The sequence below is a fragment of the Amblyomma mixtum genome, chromosome 7 (assembly GCF_055824585.1).
Source record: "Amblyomma mixtum isolate Tamu chromosome 7, ASM5582458v1, whole genome shotgun sequence".
In the NCBI taxonomy this organism is placed as follows: domain Eukaryota; kingdom Metazoa; phylum Arthropoda; class Arachnida; order Ixodida; family Ixodidae; genus Amblyomma; species Amblyomma mixtum.
In genome coordinates this window covers 59,707,995-59,725,939 of record NC_143018.1, presented here as the reverse complement: position 1 = coordinate 59,725,939, position 17,945 = coordinate 59,707,995, and the positions used below count along the sequence as shown (strand labels likewise).

General features: G+C 46.4%; 1 protein-coding gene across 2 annotated transcripts in view; it reads left to right on the top strand.

The window, feature by feature from the left end:
* Positions 1-17,945, top strand: part of Pka-R2 (cAMP-dependent protein kinase type II regulatory subunit) — a 133,680-nt gene that overhangs the window by 95,637 nt on the left and 20,098 nt on the right. For both annotated transcript variants that reach the window (XM_089552729.1, XM_089552728.1), the window contains exon 2: positions 10,585-10,617. In XM_089552729.1, the coding sequence (XP_089408855.1) occupies positions 10,585-10,617 (33 nt within the window). The remainder of the gene's footprint in view (positions 1-10,584; positions 10,618-17,945) is intronic.

The window sequence follows — 17,945 nt, the reverse complement described above, 5'->3', positions numbered from 1 at the left end:
TTGTGAGCGAAAGCTGTGTGAAGTCACTGGCACTCTGTCGCGGCGTCGAGTATGTTTCTTCGCTTTGGGCACTGCGTGTGGCATTCCTCCGTCCGCGCAATACCTTCCGCGCAATGCCTTCCGCGCAATGCCTTCCGCGCAATGCCTTCCGCGCAATGCCTTCCGCGCAATGCCGTCCGCGCAATGCCGTCCGCGCAATGCCGTCCGTGCAATGCCGTCCGCCCGTTTCACCAATCTCATCTGCTGTGATAAGAATGCTTGTCAAAGTTGCCGCCCTTACATGCGGCATAGCGGGATGAAGTTCGTTAATGGCACCGACCAGTGACCTAAACGTGTCTTGAGGTTATGGTGCAAAGGAAACGATCTTGCCTCATATTATATGGATTGAGCTTTGTTATATCTAAGAAACGAGCATTTTGTAATTTTAATTTGGCATTGAGAATCCCATGGACGGACGGAATGAAGTTAGGAGCCTCCCTTTTGAAATGGGGTGGTGGCAATTTTCGCCATGGTCGGCTGTTTTCCCTTTGTATTTCTTTGAACAGTCCGTCAAACTTAGCTGTATTGTCGATTATTTCGCCATTTTTCTTACACACAATTTTTAATCTTGAACTTGTAACCTTACATCATTGTTCTGTTTATTTCTTTAAGTGCACAACCATACCACCATAGGTCGCGTTTTGGCGATTACGGTTAGCATTGAACAGCGAAAGCTAAAGAACTACTAAGTGCAGCTCAAATAAATTTGGCGGACTTCGCGAAATGGCGGACGTCGCGAATACCTCGGATTTCGGACTCCAGGGTCATAGATCGCATCGCGCGGTGCACACTCCTCTCGCGACTAAATGGTTGTACCATTAGACTTAGGCGAAGGCCCCCTATAAAAGAAGCTGTCAAGGGAAGACGCACGCGTTAATCGCGACACGTCCGCTAAACTTATGATCTCAGAGCTCTGCAAGTGATTAATGAACATGAAGAAAGAAAAATGCCACGAGTGGTTTAATAAACACAACAGAAAGGAAAGAAAACAGATTTGCAGATAGACGTCAGCTTATACGTTTATCTGATTGAATGCCGCGTGTAAATGTGCCCTTGGACTGTATCGAAATGCTCAGGCCTGAATTCTCGGAGAATCGATAGGCAGTTGGACGCTCTTGAGTAGAGGTAACAGTATAGATGCGTCGTTAGGCCCTCGCTCGAGTATCCATTCAATGGTAATCGCGATCGATTGTCTGCCACCACGTTCGCGCTCGCTCGAACACACTACCGCCGACGGCTGTGTCAGTAATCCCGGCGTCGGACTTTTGAAAGCCTTGCGGTCCTTGGCCGGGCGTGTGGAGGACGTCTGGCGAGGAAAATAAGAAAGCGCACGTCAACAATGTATGCAACTCAACGTATGCAAAGCAGCCTCGGTTTCGTTCGGCGACGTTGATAAACGGCTCACGGTAATCTTTCCCAAGTCGCGGCGTCGAAAACCGTCCGTCTCCTTCGGCATAGGCTTCTGCACATATATAAAGCTTCCGCGAGCGTAATTACGTGGTGGGCCGTTATAGCCGTTTTAAATTTCCGCGACTCCGCGCGACTGTCCCCAGCCCGCGCACCGGAGGATCATTATAATGCGCCCCGTGTTGCGTCACCCCGATATGTTCGTGCGAGATAAAGAACGGACTGGTTTTCCTCTAAACGTGCCTGAGGCGTCTGCGCTGTGGACCTCCAACGTCGGAGCCTTTGATTTAACGGAGTTTTAATCGGAGGCTTTGTTTTTGTTTGGTAGACGTTGCGTCATTGTGTAGTCAATGGTAGGATCGTTGTTCCTTCCACGCTCGCATGTTTTTTTTTAATACTTGCTTATGGCGCATGGACGCTGTGACTTGCGACGGCGAATGGGATGTATCGTCATTTGTAGCGGGAACGACGGATGGGAATGTACAGTTTACCGTGTGATCGCGACATTTGCTTAACTGGGCGGCAGAGTGGAGCTCCAGAAGCTGAGGCAGTCACGGGGACAAATCTCTGAGAAGTTAGCGAGCGTGAATAACGTAAAATAATGCATAAGTGTCGTAAATCTGCCGCCGATGCTGCATGCGCATAACAGGTTGGTGACGAGGACTGTAACTGTCGGTATTGTTTCGCAATCTTGAGCTTGCGCAGTTGGAGACCTGTCGCGCACGGCTCGGTCACGGGTGCAGACACATGCGCGTGGTCTATAGTGTGATACTACTCAAGTTTGCAGTGAAGCTCCGCTTACATTCAGGGCTGCAGAACAGAATTCCTTCATCACAAAAAGTGGACCATTGTTAAATGTTTTCGTTAAACCGCACTAACTAAACCAAATCAGTACAATTGTTCCAAAGACCGGGAGGGAAATGTGCTTAAGCGCCTTAAGTCAGCCACCTGTGCGCCTGCCATTCTGTTCCGTTACATCATGTACAGTATGGGACAAAAGTCTCTGGACCGCGTAATCCTCAGACGAAGCCTCTATTATTAGCCACCGGCTGGAGTCCACATTTGTGGAGACGAAAGAAGAGGATTTCGAGTTCCCATCTCCGCAAGTGAAGTCTCTAGCCGGCGGCTAATAACAGAGCTGTCGGCTTCGTTTGACGATCACGCGGTCCAGAGACTTTTGTCCCCGACTGTTCATCATGGAGGCGCTGTGTATTGAGAGCTGCAGCAAGTGATGAAGGTGCTTTGTTTGTGGGATGAGGCTGCTCTCCTGAAAAGATATAGAGGCGGAAGTTTGGCAGAAGGTGATTTAAGGGATTGGTTATTACTGGTCTTGTGTTGGGGGGTGGGGGGGGGGGGGGGGGGTGGAGCCATTGCAACAATACTGCTTCCTATCACAGCGCTGTACACCTCCTTCGTGCTTGCGAAGGAAAGCGTGACGTCACTAGCACGCTGCTGCAGCATAGGCGGAATCCTACCGTTTACGCGCCGTATACGCATCCGTCTGACATGTCCGGTGACGGCCAGCGTCCAGGTCTGTGACGTCACATCGCGCCGTCTTTGACAAAGAAGCAAGGGAGAGAACAAACGCTTACTAAACGACCCGTGTCGTAGGGGCACATTTGAAGTAGCGCTTATTAGGTGTGTTCTGTAGGAGGTGCTATAGGACGGCGTTGGTCCGTTCCGTTTCCGGCGTTTGTTTTGTGCCGGCCGCGGCAGTCTCTTGTTTAACATAGCTGCAACAACCTATTCCTATAACAGAACTTCATTACTCCGAAGGCAGCGCCTGACCAGCTTGGCGTCTTTTGTCTTTGGAGCACACTAGCGTGACAGGCAGGGTTCGGCAGTGGACTCAAGAAAGCGGCGTACGACACATACGTCTTTCCGCGTGCGAAGCCAGCATCATTGGGGCTTGTTTCTGTATTGTCAGAAGACGTGTGCTCTACGTGCAGCGCGTAAGTCAGTCATGCGAAAACAAGGGGTGTCCACTAAAAGTACCGGGTTTCTTGCTGTAACACTAGGGGAAAATATAGCGCTGCTGTCACTTTGGAGCACCCCGTATAAATCACGGCCAGGTACACGGATAATGCAGGGAACTTATACTCGTATAATAATAATAATAATAATAATAATAATAATAATAATAATAATAATAATAATAATAATAATAATAATAATAATAATAATAATAATAATACTTTATTGCGCCAAATATAAAAAAAAATGTACAGAAATCCGGCCTGCCAAAGCCTCATAGGGCTTGAGTGGCAGAGCCCGACAGGCAGCGGAACCGCGCAGACATACACACAGGCAAAAAAGTACATTCAGAATAACGGACATCAAATTAGTATGGTGGTGAAATCAAAATAGACAGAAGACTTATGTTACATGTAAAAAAAAAAAAAACCTCATCAGATAAAAATGCAAGGAAGGAAAACCAAAATGGCATGACAATACCTCAGATCAATGGAAGAAATACCGCAATAACCAATGAAATCACAGGATACAGAGCTGAATTCGAACTTTCTCATGGCTTTTATTGTTATACGTGGTTGTTTTAGACCAGTTTGCCAGGACAGCGTGTGAATTTGTTAACAAGCGGTTTACGTTTACCTGGTACGCGTCAGCAGCTTTTTCTTGCTTGCTGAACATTGAAAGAGGACTTTCTGATTAAAGTGAAGAAAGCATCCGTGGTTGCTGACGCTGCAGATAAAGCATCGTCGAATCACAGTGCCATGCTTAGCTCACGTAGACAGAAACGTATGTCCTGGACAAGCCTAGGTGAAAGGATTTAACGACGAGGAACAAAAACTACGTCGGTGTCGTAGAGAACACCAATCGACAACGAGGTGAGCACCGCGGCAGGAGAGTGTTGTCTGCGTCATGTTTCGAGTAGAATGACCTTGCGGTGATGGCGCTAGTGAAGGCGCATTGGCGGAACTAAGCGACCGAAGCGAAACATGATAAAAATAAAAGTATAGAATCGTTCTACGAGGTGGAACAATCAGGTGAGCTTCTCGGCTCGCCTAACACCGATTATGCAGATGCAGGCGTGCTTGACTGCACTCTCGTGTTAGCGTTTGTCTCGTGATTGGTTCGATTTCTGGTAGGTAGGTGGCGCCACCGGTAGTTTTTGGCCGCGGCTTTGTCGTTTCAGGTTAGCATGTCAATGACTGTACCTCCGCGGTACCTCCGCTGTAGCGCCGCTCTACGTCTAACCTGTCGCGGCAACGCATCGCGCCTTCAAACTGCAAACACGCTGTTGCAACGTGGCACATTTTTAATAGGCAGATAGTTTAATTGATTCCGAAGTCTTCGGATTTGTCATGTTTGTTGTGTTTTGAGCATTTAGTGCACGTACTCGTCTGCTGTTCAGGGCGCATGAAGGCGTCCCGGAAGGACAGTTTCCAGGCCAAAGTTTTAACGGGCATCTATAGCGAGGCGTCACGCACGATTTGATGCCGCGGTTTTAGAGTGTTAGCTCTAATACTCGCATTACTCAACGTCGCGTTAACATAGAACACAAGGTCATTCAAGTGGGACCAGTGGCGGGTGGTACCATTGGTACACAGATTGTGGACCACCTAATTGGCGTAGAGTGTTCTCAGTGAACAACAATTCAACGCGTTACGGAGCATAATATTACTAGTCGAATGAAAACTTAGCAATAGGGATTTGCACCGGCAACATTCGGTTCCCTAAACCCTGATTTCTTGAAACTTTCCATTAGGGCCAAACTAATTGGCGTAGGACATTCGAAGTAGTGTCAAACGATTTGTCTTCTTGCGTTGTATACGTTGGCCTAAAAAAAAAGTAGGTATCCCGATATAACGAAACATTTGCACTCGGTATAGCGAAGATGGCTAACGACTCAATATTCCTTCGATATTGCTAACGCTCGATACTCATACGCTGCCTCAGCGTTTTTTTTTAACTTGCTTCTGCTCGTTTTACATGCACGAACGAGCTGGACAAAAGAACAACCAAATCACAGACACTTAATTGCATTACGTGTTGTCAGTGCGATAGCGTTAGCATCTGTTGATGCTCTTACAGGATTTGGTGTCGCTTTCGAACAGGTGACCTTAGGTCCGGTCTGATGACGTCACTTCTCCGAAGCCAATGGGCGAATTCGCTATTAAAAAGTTCAGGGAGCTCTCATGCAACCTGAAACCAGATTGAGCAATAGCAGTGTGTGTAGCGGTATTTGGAAGAGCGGAAGTGGCGAAAGGATGTGTTGGGCGGTTCCGTTGCGAGCTTTTTTTTTTTTTTTAACTGTGACGATGGTTTTGGTCCGAAAAAAGTGTTGTAAGGTGGGTCCCGTCCTTTATGATATGACCCCTTTCAAATTCAAAGTGGATATGTGTGTAGTCTTATTTTTGAGGCAATGGTTCCCGGGAGCTTGCTGTGTGATAACGTCATCTCATGCAGACGACGACCACAAGACCTCAATGATGGATGGGGTTCGTCTATAAAGCTGACTAGGTACAATAAATAAATGAATAAATAAATAAATAAATAAATAAATAAATAGAAGGGAGAAATCATTAAGGCCTCTTTGAAAAACGACGTTGGTCGCGCGCGAGTTCTTCGGCTTGTTTCGCTCTCATTGACACCGCGTTGGAGAAGAGAGGAAAGGAAAAACAGGGCGAGCTATAGGACTTCTGCTGGTTCGTGCGATCGCATGCACTCTATATAAACCGGCAGATATATTTTATTTAGCCCGTATTTTACGCGCACCTGTGTTTTGGAGCCTGACATTTATAAACCGCAACTATAACTCATGTCGCCTTTTCGTACGGCACATTATGGCCCGAGTTTCCGCTGTGCCACTAACCCCAAACTAATATAGCTGAAAGAGACGGAATATATTAAGAATGGCCTGACAAGCGAGCACTAATTACGACGCTCGAGAGGCTTACGACTTGTGTACGGACAAACGAGTGAGCCGTCGAGGAAAAAGCATGTAATGAATGTGTATACACTCGAACTTGTGGGTTGCACACGCGCCGTGGGAGGACTTATGCTTCGTCGTGACCACTGCTTACACGCATCGGAGACACATTCTGTATAACAGGCTGTGTTCTGCCGTAAAAATACCGCTGTGCGCCTGTCATAGTCGGGTTGCGATTCTAGCCTGTGTATACGCTTTCAAACGGTGTGACTAATTCTTAGCGCCTTCATCAGTGATGCAAGGTAAAATTAAAAACTCAGTCAGCACCTCAGTTTAAAGTTCTTTTCTGAAAAAAAAAAAAATGGATAGAATGGTTTGGTTTATTGGTTTATTGGGCTTTAACGTCCCAAAGCGACTCAGGCTATGAGGGACGCCGTAGTGGAGGGCTCCAGAAATTTCGACCACCTGGGGTTCTTTAACGTGCACTGACATCGCGACTGGATAGAATGTGAACGTGGTCTTCGACATGTGGCTTCGTTCTACGGCGTGAAAGGCCCGCTCGCAACTCTTCGTCGGACCGGATCCTGAATTGATGTGCACGCATATTGTAGGCTGCCTATGTCATTCGGTGAAGGGACGCGGTGAGGTTGGGCTAGCCAGTAAAAATGCAAGCACTGTATAGAGTTTCTTGGTTCCGCTTATTCTGAGGACAGCTGCGTAAAGTGCAAGACTGAGCATGAGTGAGGCTTATTGCCAATCCAGGTATATGTCTTATATCCTGTATGGGGGGGGGGGGGGGGGATGAACGTAACCAGGTTTGCGGAAGATTTCGAAACTATACGAGCAGAGCCATTCAGCCCATGAGATGTGGAATGCGATGTCAGCCTGTTGCGTCCGTATCTTTCTTGGTGGCTGCAGTCAAAACTTGTTTCTGTATTCAACGCTATATCGCAGCCAAGTACGTTACATTAAGGAGCACTAACACTGGGCAGCAGAGGTGCTATAGTCGGATACAACTGAAGAAAAAGAAAGTGGCTGGGAGGAGGTCCCCTCCGAGCCAATGGCGTCGGCCGGTTCTCATGAACCAGCTAGCGTGAATAGCGTAACAATGCCCGGAGTGGCATGGCAGTGAATAGAGGGGACTATCCGCGATATTGCAGGGAAGGGACTATCCCTTTTGTTCTGCCAAACTGCATGTCAGGCTAGAAGAACTGAGGATTGGGAGAGTTGGTGGTGGTGGTCCATCGTATTAAAAACCAGCGCTAACAAACACAGACAGAGGACGAGACGACACAAAGTGAAGACGCTGATCTTATCCCTTTATCCCTGTATCTTATCCCTTTGACTTGCGGGAGTATATACATCGGCCAGACCGGGCGATGTATCAGTGTTCGTCTCGCTGACCATGCCAATTCAGTCAGCAGCAAAGAAAATAGAAATGCAGCACAACACTGCCTCGCGTGTAACTGTTCTCCGTTTCTTGTTGACACCACAGTGCTCTTTGTACATGACGGCCAGCGCGCAAGAGAGATTGCTGGAGCATTCCACGTTATCACAAAGGACGAGGGATGCGTGAGCAAAACCTCGATTAACTCGTCATGCAGGGAAATGAGCATGCTTCACTGTGGGTAGCGGGGTTGAGATAATTGTGCGCGTGCCTGGGAAGGGGATTTCCTGTTCCTTCTTTCTTCTTCAGTTCTTATCGGGTTTATCGCATGCGAGTGGTTATCTGTGTTTGACAAGACGCCTTTCCGCGCGTGTGTGCAAGTGTATAAAATGACTGCTTACTTTCGAACTAAAATTCAGTCGTAAGTAAATAAGCGCCTTCAGTTTGTGTCGTCTCGTCCTCTCTGTTTGTTAGCGCTGGTTTTTAATGCTATGGATGTCAGGCTAGCAGGTTCATAAGAATCGGCCGACGCCACTGGCTTGAAGAGGGTCCTTTGACGGGGAAAAGCCGCTTTTCTTTCTTAACTTGTATCCTACTGTAGCGGACTGCTATCCAGTTTACTGGGAGCACTGATCGCACTGATAAACTGCTGCGTCTCCGTGGGAGTTTTTTTCGGGCGGTTTGTCACCTCTTGTTCAACTTCTGGCCCTCCTTCGATGTACAGGTATGCGTTTCCGGACCGATACGCGGCTTGTGTCTTCCTCGAGGTCGAGCTTTGGCGTATTCTCTATGGCTTTCGCTAGCGGGGAATCCGATCTTCCAGTGGCTCGATAATCCATGTCATAACGTGATGATTCTGCGCCGTATTTCTTGTTCCATAGTCTCCTGACGGCACCTTTCAAAATTCGCACCTTCTTACGTTAGAGGGCGGTTTTGTAAGTAGTAGTATATACGCCCGGTTGCGTCAGTGTTCTATATATCCCCCCTGTCTCTTTCCTCCTACCTACCCCACTTGCTATCCGCATTTGTCCGAGTTAAAATGCGACAGTTCCTGCTGTGGAAAATAAGTATCTCATTTCCTACCTTTTGATTATTATTTTAAATTTCGAAAAACCACTACAACCGCCACTACCGAAGAGCTTTGTTTTGGTGTTGCTGCTCCGCCGTTCAGCGTCAGCACTTTTTGCATGCGCCATTTATTTACAGAAATAAATTTCAAAGGACATGCTCATGTCGGGCCCGTATCGCTATAGCCTGAGAATCAGCAGTAGGGAAAGGGTTCGTATGGGGGCTTGCGCTGACGTCACACTGGCCGCCATATTGGTGGACTATGCAGATGGAGCACGGCGAAGGCCCGTATCACCTTAGTCGGTTTTGGTTTGGTTTCGGTTTTATGGGGTTTAACGTACCAAAGCTATGAGAGACGCCGTAGTGGAGGGCTCCGGAAATTTCGACCACCTGGGGTTCTTTAACGTGCACTGACATCGCACAGTACACGGGCCTCTAGAATTTCGCCTCCAACGAAATTCAACCGCCGCGGCCGGGATCGAGCCCGTGTCTTTCGGGTCAGCAGCCGAACACCATAACCACTGAGCCACCGCGGCGGCATCATCTTAATCACGTCATCGCGCGGTAAATGAGAACATGGGAGACACGCTCTGAGTTCCTTGCCGCGCCGTCAGAAGGCGCTGATAGCGTCCGAAGCCGCGCGCTCCCGTGTTCTCGCTAACCGTGATTATGGTTGTACGTTCGTCTAATCCGGTCCTCCACAGAAACTTTGTGTTATAGCAGCTGTGCACGATGCACCTTCGTGGCGCATGTCTGACTACCTCCGCAGCTGGCCTACTGCGCGTGCGTGTTCGCGGATCGGAGCTAGCCGATGGGCGGGTCGAAGTAGAGAAAGACGAGGCGCGCCGTCATGTCCAAAGGTGAGCGCAGTCCGCCGTACCCGTCTTGCGACGGGCGACGCACCGACTGACCGCCTACGTTTGCTGCTTTCCTCCCCGTCCTCTTTACTCGGCTCAGCAGCAGGAGAGAAGAAAGGTGGGCAGCTTTTGCCCAGCTTAACCTTTGCGGGATCCCTGTGGCCCGGCCTAACTGGGTGCTGCCTTTTGTTTCCTGTCTTTTCCAGCAGGGAAAAAACGTAAGCCATGTACTTTACCGGCATCGGTCTAGTAAGTACGCTATGGTCGCTGTCGCGTCGACGACACAGCCTTCTGCCATTTTCGTTGGCTGCGCGCGTCAGTCTGCCTGTCCAGGTAGTACTGTCTTCTACTTGCCTGCGCTGGGTACCCTATCGTATACCTTGCACAGGCTAACGGTTTTTCTCACGCGCGAAACTCTTTGCTGTTGGGGCATATTTGGTCTTCCATAATCTTTGAGGAACCATCGCAAAAAGGCAACGGACAAGTAGAATGACTTTCGACGACGTTATTCTTTTACTTGTTCATTGTATTTTTTGGGCAGGCTCGTCAAAGATCATGATACTATAGAGTTGATCGGAAACACGCTTTCGCATGCCGTTGCAGTGGAGCCGAAAGTTGGGCGTGTTGGTACTTGCATTTTTATTTACATGTCGCAGGTTTTTTCACATGCGGAGTAAGAAAGTGCTGCGTCTTCTTTTTGGGGTCTGGATGTTGTTCCTGTCCTTCTGATGTGTCACGCTGATGCTCCACGTCTTCATTGCAAATGCTGTGAACGGTGTTCTAAGTAAATAACTAGGGGACAGAATACAAAAAAGAGAGGAAAAAGTCTCGTTGTTTCTTTGCATTGCATCATTTCCATGGGCTATAAGTGAAGTTCTTATTAGTTGCAGACTGTTGGCAGATGACTCATAGCTATCCTTTCTTTCGTCTTACAGAGCCTCCCGCCCGGTTTTCAAGGCGCAAGTCTGGTAAGTCTTTGCCGGTCTCGGCCGTCATCTGATATGAAATTACGGCGTAATACGAAACTGACGTGTATTAAGCGCAGAAAGCAAGATACGGTCGTACCAACGAGGCCTTTGTAAGCGGCGTCGAAACGTATCTTTTCGAAACTTTTTTTTTCGTTTTTTTTTCGGAAAGGCTGCGTGCCATTGTGGTGCGCTTTCTTCCCGTTGCAAGCGCTATATATACAGACTGACGTCACAGACGTTTGAAAGATGGCGTGGTTGACAGTGCCCGATAGTTAAAACGCAGAAGTAACAGCAGCTTCAGAAATAAGCTCAACTGACATGCAATGACGTAAGGCGTAGATATCCATTGCGTGTTCAGAAATCACGCAAAAAATTATTTTAGTTTCAGTACATGCCGCTCATGCCGTAATTGCCGCGTTTAAGTCAACGCACCCCCCCCCCCCCCCCCCCCCACACACACACACCCGATCTTGCACCCGTCGCTGGAAAAAAAAAAGAAAAAAAAAAAGAAGTTTACTCCATGGTCGAACCCAGATATTTCCAGTTATTGGCTATATCGAACACAGATTATCCCCTTGGAAATCCTATGTAAGGGCATACGAATGTCGCGCTGTATATCGAACTGCAATTTCACTGGTCCTTCGATATATGGAACTGCGCGCCGCGCCCCTGCAAGTGGCCTCTCTTCAATCACTTTTCGCGTCCGGAGACGAATCGCCTGCGCGGCCTTGGGCACCTGCTGACAGCCCTACACATTTCCCACGCTACATCGCTGTCATGGGGTGAAGCCAACCTAGGTAACTAAACCCTATAGCTACGGCCCTCGCCTTCCGTGCTTCGCTGCCGAAGGCATTGCGGAAACCAACTTTCCTTAATTCTAATGAGACTATTCCATTTATAGTGGACTGGTAACTGGATCAGACATCTCATGATAGCGGCTAGTTCCAAAGCTGTTGCGATGCGAAGGAGGTTAGCCCTAGAAAAGCCTATTCGCTGCCAGCACACCGGCGGCCAGCGCGTCGCTGCAAGCACTAACTAGCGTGGTTGCAATGAGTTCTCGCTTCTAGGTCACAGATAAGCTTATCTATTGCTATTTTTTATGCATCGATTTATCGAACTATTTTGCGACCCCTCTGGTGTTCGATGTATCTGGATTCGACTGTACTAAGTCGGCGTTTCCCCCTCTCCCCTCGTGTCGCCATCCCGGCTGCCTTGGCTTCGAAAGGCGGAATATGTAATATGTGTTTTTTTTTAGCGGATTCCTTATTGTGTAGTTTCCCACACCGCGGAACGCGCGCAGCTTTAACCATCAAATGCATAGCCCTAACTACGCAGTCGCAAATGACAGTTGGGATCAAAGGTGATGGAACGGCATACCTTCCTGCCTTACACACTTGCATGAAGCCCAGCTGACTAGCAACGTAACCGGCAAACGGCACTGCCAATAATCTTCTATAGTTTCGGATTTCGGCGCGACTCCTGCTTGGGAAGTTACCGGAAGTTCACTCTCGCGCTGCCTACCGCTCGACCGGAAAAGCGATCGTGAGCGCAAGCGGGCCGGTTAAACGGCGCACAGTTAGAATTCCTGTTAGTGAAGCCGAAATTTGCGTGAAAATAAACGTTTTATTTATTTCTTTTTTACGCATGGCGCTCCATGCGTCCTGACGGGAACGGACACCGACACAGGGCGCGTACTACCCGCGGCTCGGCCGAGGCTAGTTCATATTCCGCAGATACGTTGATCGCGCCCAGCGTTCCTCGCCACCTTCGCCAATTTCGGGTTACCATTTTCATAAAAAATAAGAATAAACTTATACGCGACATTATACGGTAATTGTGTGTGCAGAGGGCGTGTCACAATTTGGCTGGTTCAAGGGATACATTGGGGGGATTTCTGTAATTGTATTTTCAAGGTGACCAGGTTCTATTTTAATTATTTTATTTCATGGTTATTTCGTAGTACCATTAGTGTACAGTCGGGGACAAAAGTCTCCGTACCACGTGTTCCTCAAACGAAGCTTATAGCTCTACTATCAGACAGCGGCTAAATACCGCGGTTGTGGAGATGAAAGAACAAAAATTTAGCTTTTACCTCCACAAGAGTGGTCTCCAGCCGCCAACTTATGGCAGAGCTATCGGCTTCGTTAGAGGAACACGTGGTCCGGAGACTTTTGTCCCCGACTGTACCTTAGTGCTTGCATGCGTTGTTATTATGCTGATGATTATGAGTTGCAGGTATGCTAAGACGTGTATGTGCACACAGTCTGTGCACCAGCCGAGCTCTTGTGCAAGGCTTCAGTTGCAAGTTAGCACCTGAAAGTGCCTTTGAGCTTTGTTTCTCACTCTTTCACACTGTTTACATGATTAACTGCTTCCCTGCATGCCAGGAGCCCAAGTGCTCTGAAAACAGTACTGAAATTGAAATAAGGAGCATTGAGCAGTGATCATTTAGCACCAAGAAAGATGTGCATTGTCTGGGAAGCTATCCAGGGGGGGGTCTTATACAACTGTATGTTATGCATGGTTACGTAGAATTTTCCTTGCATTGAAGGTACGCCAGGTGTTTCTGTGAACCATTCCAGAATTCCTAAATATATGTAGTTCAAGATATAGAGAAAATTGTTTCAGGCAAGCTATCTGTTGTAGCAGTCATTAGATACTATAAAAGAATCCTCTGTAGGTAGCAAATTAACTATGGGCACTAATTAACTTTTTAATTAATGCAGCCTTGGGTAGTGCTAATGGGAAGTTTGAAGCCATGCATAAGACGATTCCATACCAGTTTTTAAAACAAAGAAAAAGTAATTTCCAAAAGTTCTGCAGCATAAGGAAATTATTGCTTTTTTCCTCACAGTACTGAAACTGAGTGCATCAGGTATGTTGGGTACAAACACATCACCCGCTGATGACGTGTTGCAATGACTACGGGGTGAACCTTGGACTGCCTGCACCATTGTATCATGGCATGCTCTTTATTTTGCATCGTTGTTCTCAGAAATAACAACCACATAATTGAAGATGACTATTCTTTTCTTTTGCTCAGCGCATGACAGTGCATGACAGGGTATATTAGGGCCGGTGGTTTGAATTGGGCATAGTAGGCACTGCAACATGTCATCAATGGATGTTGTGCTTGCACTGGACTTCCTACGTGCCTCATGCACTCGGTTTCGGTTCTGTGTGAAAAAAGTGCGGGATTTCCTTGACTGCAGAGCTTTAGAGAATGACTTTTTCTTTGTTGCTGATCTGGACCACGAGAGTGAAATAATTAGAAGAATAAAAAAGGGGATAGTGCATTTAGCAGGTGCTCTCAGGCATAGAAGAAAGTTTACGATAGTTGTATCATGCCAGTACTTCCCTATGGGGAAGAAACATGGCGAAACATAGTAGGTGTAACTTGAAGAGACTGGAAGAAAGCAGAATGGGTCAGGGAACAAATACTAGCTAATGATATCCTAGTTAAAATTAGGAGGAAATAAGCTGGGCAGGGCATGTAATGCGAAGGCAAGATAACCAATGATCTTAAGGGTAACGTAGTGAATTCCAAGAGTGAGCAAGTATAGCAGGAGGCAGCAGAAAATCAGGTTGGTAGATGAGATAAGGAAGCTTGCCGGGGTCAGGTGGCTGAGGCTGGCACAGGACAGAGTTAAATTGGTCGGATATGAGAGAGGCCTTATGATGATGATGATACCAAAGGATGAAGAATGATCAGAGGGGTATGTAGAACAGGAGTTGATTGAAAATGCTTGGAGCGGAACTGAAGGCCATGAACTTAGATTTAGTAGGGTAGATTGGATGGCCATTTTTAGATCACCAAGTAGTAATGTTATTGAGATCTATGTTGAGCTGAGATGTTAGTGTATGGAGATGTTTGTCTGAAGAGAGAAGTGTTATATTATCAGCATATCCCCTTCAGGTGGTCAGCTCATACATGTGGATGTAACTTCAACACTATGAAATGTCACCTATACAAGGTGCAGTCCACAAATGTGGACACAGTAAAATGCGTTGATATCTGAAGAATCTTGTAGAAAAAGATACAGACTCAAGCATGTGAAATTGATACCTTCATTTCATTTTTTAAACGGATAGCTCTGTGTTTTACGGTTGCTCTATGTGAAATGAACTGGAGCAGTCCGTTTTTGTAACACATGGCTCTGTTTTACGGTATCCCTGGTGTTGCTCCAGCATTGGTGTCAATTTTCATTCGCTTTTGTTGCAAGCTTTAATGCTCCTAAAATGTGTTTGTTTACATAATGACTTGTTCTCACAGAAATTAGAATAAGTAGAATTCGGATTTTGAAAACAGTTGTGCTGAGTCAGGAAACATGTTTGTTTACCCTAAAGGCCCGCTGCGCACTACATAGGGGGGAATGTAAAGTAACAAATAATAGAAAATGTACAGCAGGCAAAGTTGAGTTAACATTCCGGCTCAAGAGAAGATTCAATAACTGTTCAAAATATGCTGCTACACTAAACAAGCTCAGGCACTCTTGTACAAGGAGTAACAAAAGTAATAACAGAACATAAGCAAAGTAAAAAGGTACCAGCAAAATGTAATGGCATTCATAGCATACACAGGAATCAAGCATTGTATGATGCATTTTCTGTGTTCAAAAATGTTAGTAAAGCTGCCCAAAAAGACAATGATTCAGTGTGGCAGACGATGCTCAACGGCAATGCGTTCCATTCATTTATTGCTAGTACCAGCGGTGACTTCTGATATTTCAATGGACAAGCGAAAATTGGATGCGCTTTATGCACATGATCCAGGTGAGCTGAGCAATTGGGCGCAGGAAAGGTATGATTTCGGCAGAATGTCTGGTCGTTATGATGTAGAGGTGAAAGAATGACAACCGAGCAAACTTTCTTTGCGCAACAAGAACTTGAAGATTCAGGGTGTGCTTCAGTGCTGGTATGCTTTGATGATGTATTATGACAACGTGAATCTGGCTGCTTTTTTTGCTCTGCTTCTAGAGCATTCATAAGAATCACGTGAGGAGGGTCTCATATAATAGAGGCTTATTCGAGAGGATACCTGATCAGTGTGATATAGGCACTGTGTCTTGTTTCAGCATTCGCGAGGGTGTTTCAAAACAAGAGTTTTTTTAAAAGCTTTGTTAGTTATGTATTCTATGTGAGGTGATGACGGATGAATACTCCTAGATATTTCCAGATATGTAAGTGCTCAACAGAAATGGCATGTTTAATCATCGGGAAAGACTGGAATTTTTTTTGTGCAATCCTGTCATGGTCCTTACAAAAGTCTGGAATTATGACAATCTTCCCCCCACTAGGTCATAATTAGTGCCTGAAGGGGCGAAGAATGCACTTGGTGAAAGGAAAAGGAAAATCATTGATGCAAATGAAGAATAACAGGGGACCTAAAATAGAGTTCTATGGGTCTCCATGTTTGTGACTTTTATCTTAGAAAAGATGCCTGATGAAAAGATGCTGGTCATGGTTAGATAAGTAACTATGAAAAAGCTTTAAAGGGACACTGAGGAGAAATTGAAGTTGACTTGCATCGACAGAATACCAGCTCCTGATTATAAAAACGCCATTCATACTGACAACAAAGCTCTTGTAACGTAGAAAAGAGCAAGAACCAAAATACAGGTATCGCCGCCACAGGCCAAACTCGCAAGTACAAGCTTCATGACGTCATAGGACAAAACAGTGTTGCTAGAACCAATAGTTCTAGCAACACTAGGACACGAGAAGCCACGAATCACTGAGGCGCAGCAAATGCATGCGCAAATCTCCTTGACGTCGCCAGATGGCGCCACGTACCCGACAGCTAGCGCGCTCCTGCAGCGCCGGGACCAATCAGCGCCTGCTCGCAGCGGTATGCGGGCTCCCGGTATTCCGGTAACGGTAACAAGGTACACGGTATGCTAAAGGTGTCTATTTGCGAGAACTTCGTTGACGACTTCGAGAACGGGATCCATTGTAACGCTGGCAAAACCCCAGTGCAAACGTAAACGAAGCGACGGCCGCAACAGCCGATAGATGCCTTCAACGTGCGGCCGACGGTAGCTTTCTTTTCGGCTGCTGCTAGGCCGCACTGCTGGCAGCCAGAAATCACGGAGTCTGCGTTACGTCATGTGCACGTCATGTTTCACGTCACTTAGTCCTGTGTCGTCATAGGAGAATCCCAAGTTTGAATCAGAGCGGCGGGAAAAACTTTTCCAACTTCGAATCCAAATTTCTTAGAAATAAAGGCATCTTTCGCTGCCGGCCAAGTGGCAACAAAGCCATGAAATGCCGAACTATCGGATTTTGCTATAAAAAAATATTAATAGAGCTCTCCTCAGTGTCCCTTTAAAGGGATTCCATTAATGCTATAAGACATTAGCTTAGCAATAAGGACATCATGGTCAATTGTGTCAATAGGCTTAGTGAAAACAAGAAAGACAGAATCAATGCAGTCGCCTTTATTGCCTTCTAATTTGCATTTGTCACTTGTGTGAAACAAACAATATTAGTCGTATCACACATTTGAGTTCATTTGAGGAGAATTTGAAAAGCATTGATGGTAAAAAGTTCTGACAACCTCATGTGAGGACTGAGAACTAAAGCTTCATTTAGGAAAATATATGGCATAACTGCTCAAACATGAAGTTCGTGACAGCATGAAGTTGGGCCAGTTAGTTTTGCATGACTATAAATAGCGCAAAGGATGGGATGAGAAGAAGACGGACGACACCAGTGCTCATATATTTTGCATGACAGTCATAACTGCCTTCTCTATTTCTTGTCATAATGCCCAAAATATGGCACACATCTCTAACAACTAGGAAAATGGAGACACATGCCAGTGTAAATATTCAGGTTGCAAGAAAGCACCTTAACTGTGCTCTTAGGAGAATTTCGGGTAGAAGCGTTGCGCGGTAAAGCTGCAATAATAGCCATCATTTAAAGGTCTCTCTTTCAAAATACAGGCATTTATTTTTGACATATACATTCTCTCAGCTGTTCTGCTACCGTTCCTATAGATTGGTTTTGATTTAGTGGCACTATAAGGTCTTTTGCCTTCAAGAGTGCTGCGTTAGTCTCGGCTTGTTAAAGTGTATGCAGAACTTGATTGAATAGAGAGATCCCGGACATTTTCTTTAAGGATGGCAACAACCCTCTCGTTTTAGGGGGAAACCATCTTGCAGAGCAGAATGCACGTCGTTTCGACAAACCTCAGAATATTAGATGAAGAATTCACGCCACCCGTTTGTGACTGTATTTTTCCTGTCGTATATAAAATGAACGTATGTGTGTGGGTATTCTTTACGTGACATGTTTTTGTAGCAAGATGGTGAATCGTTCATAAGGGG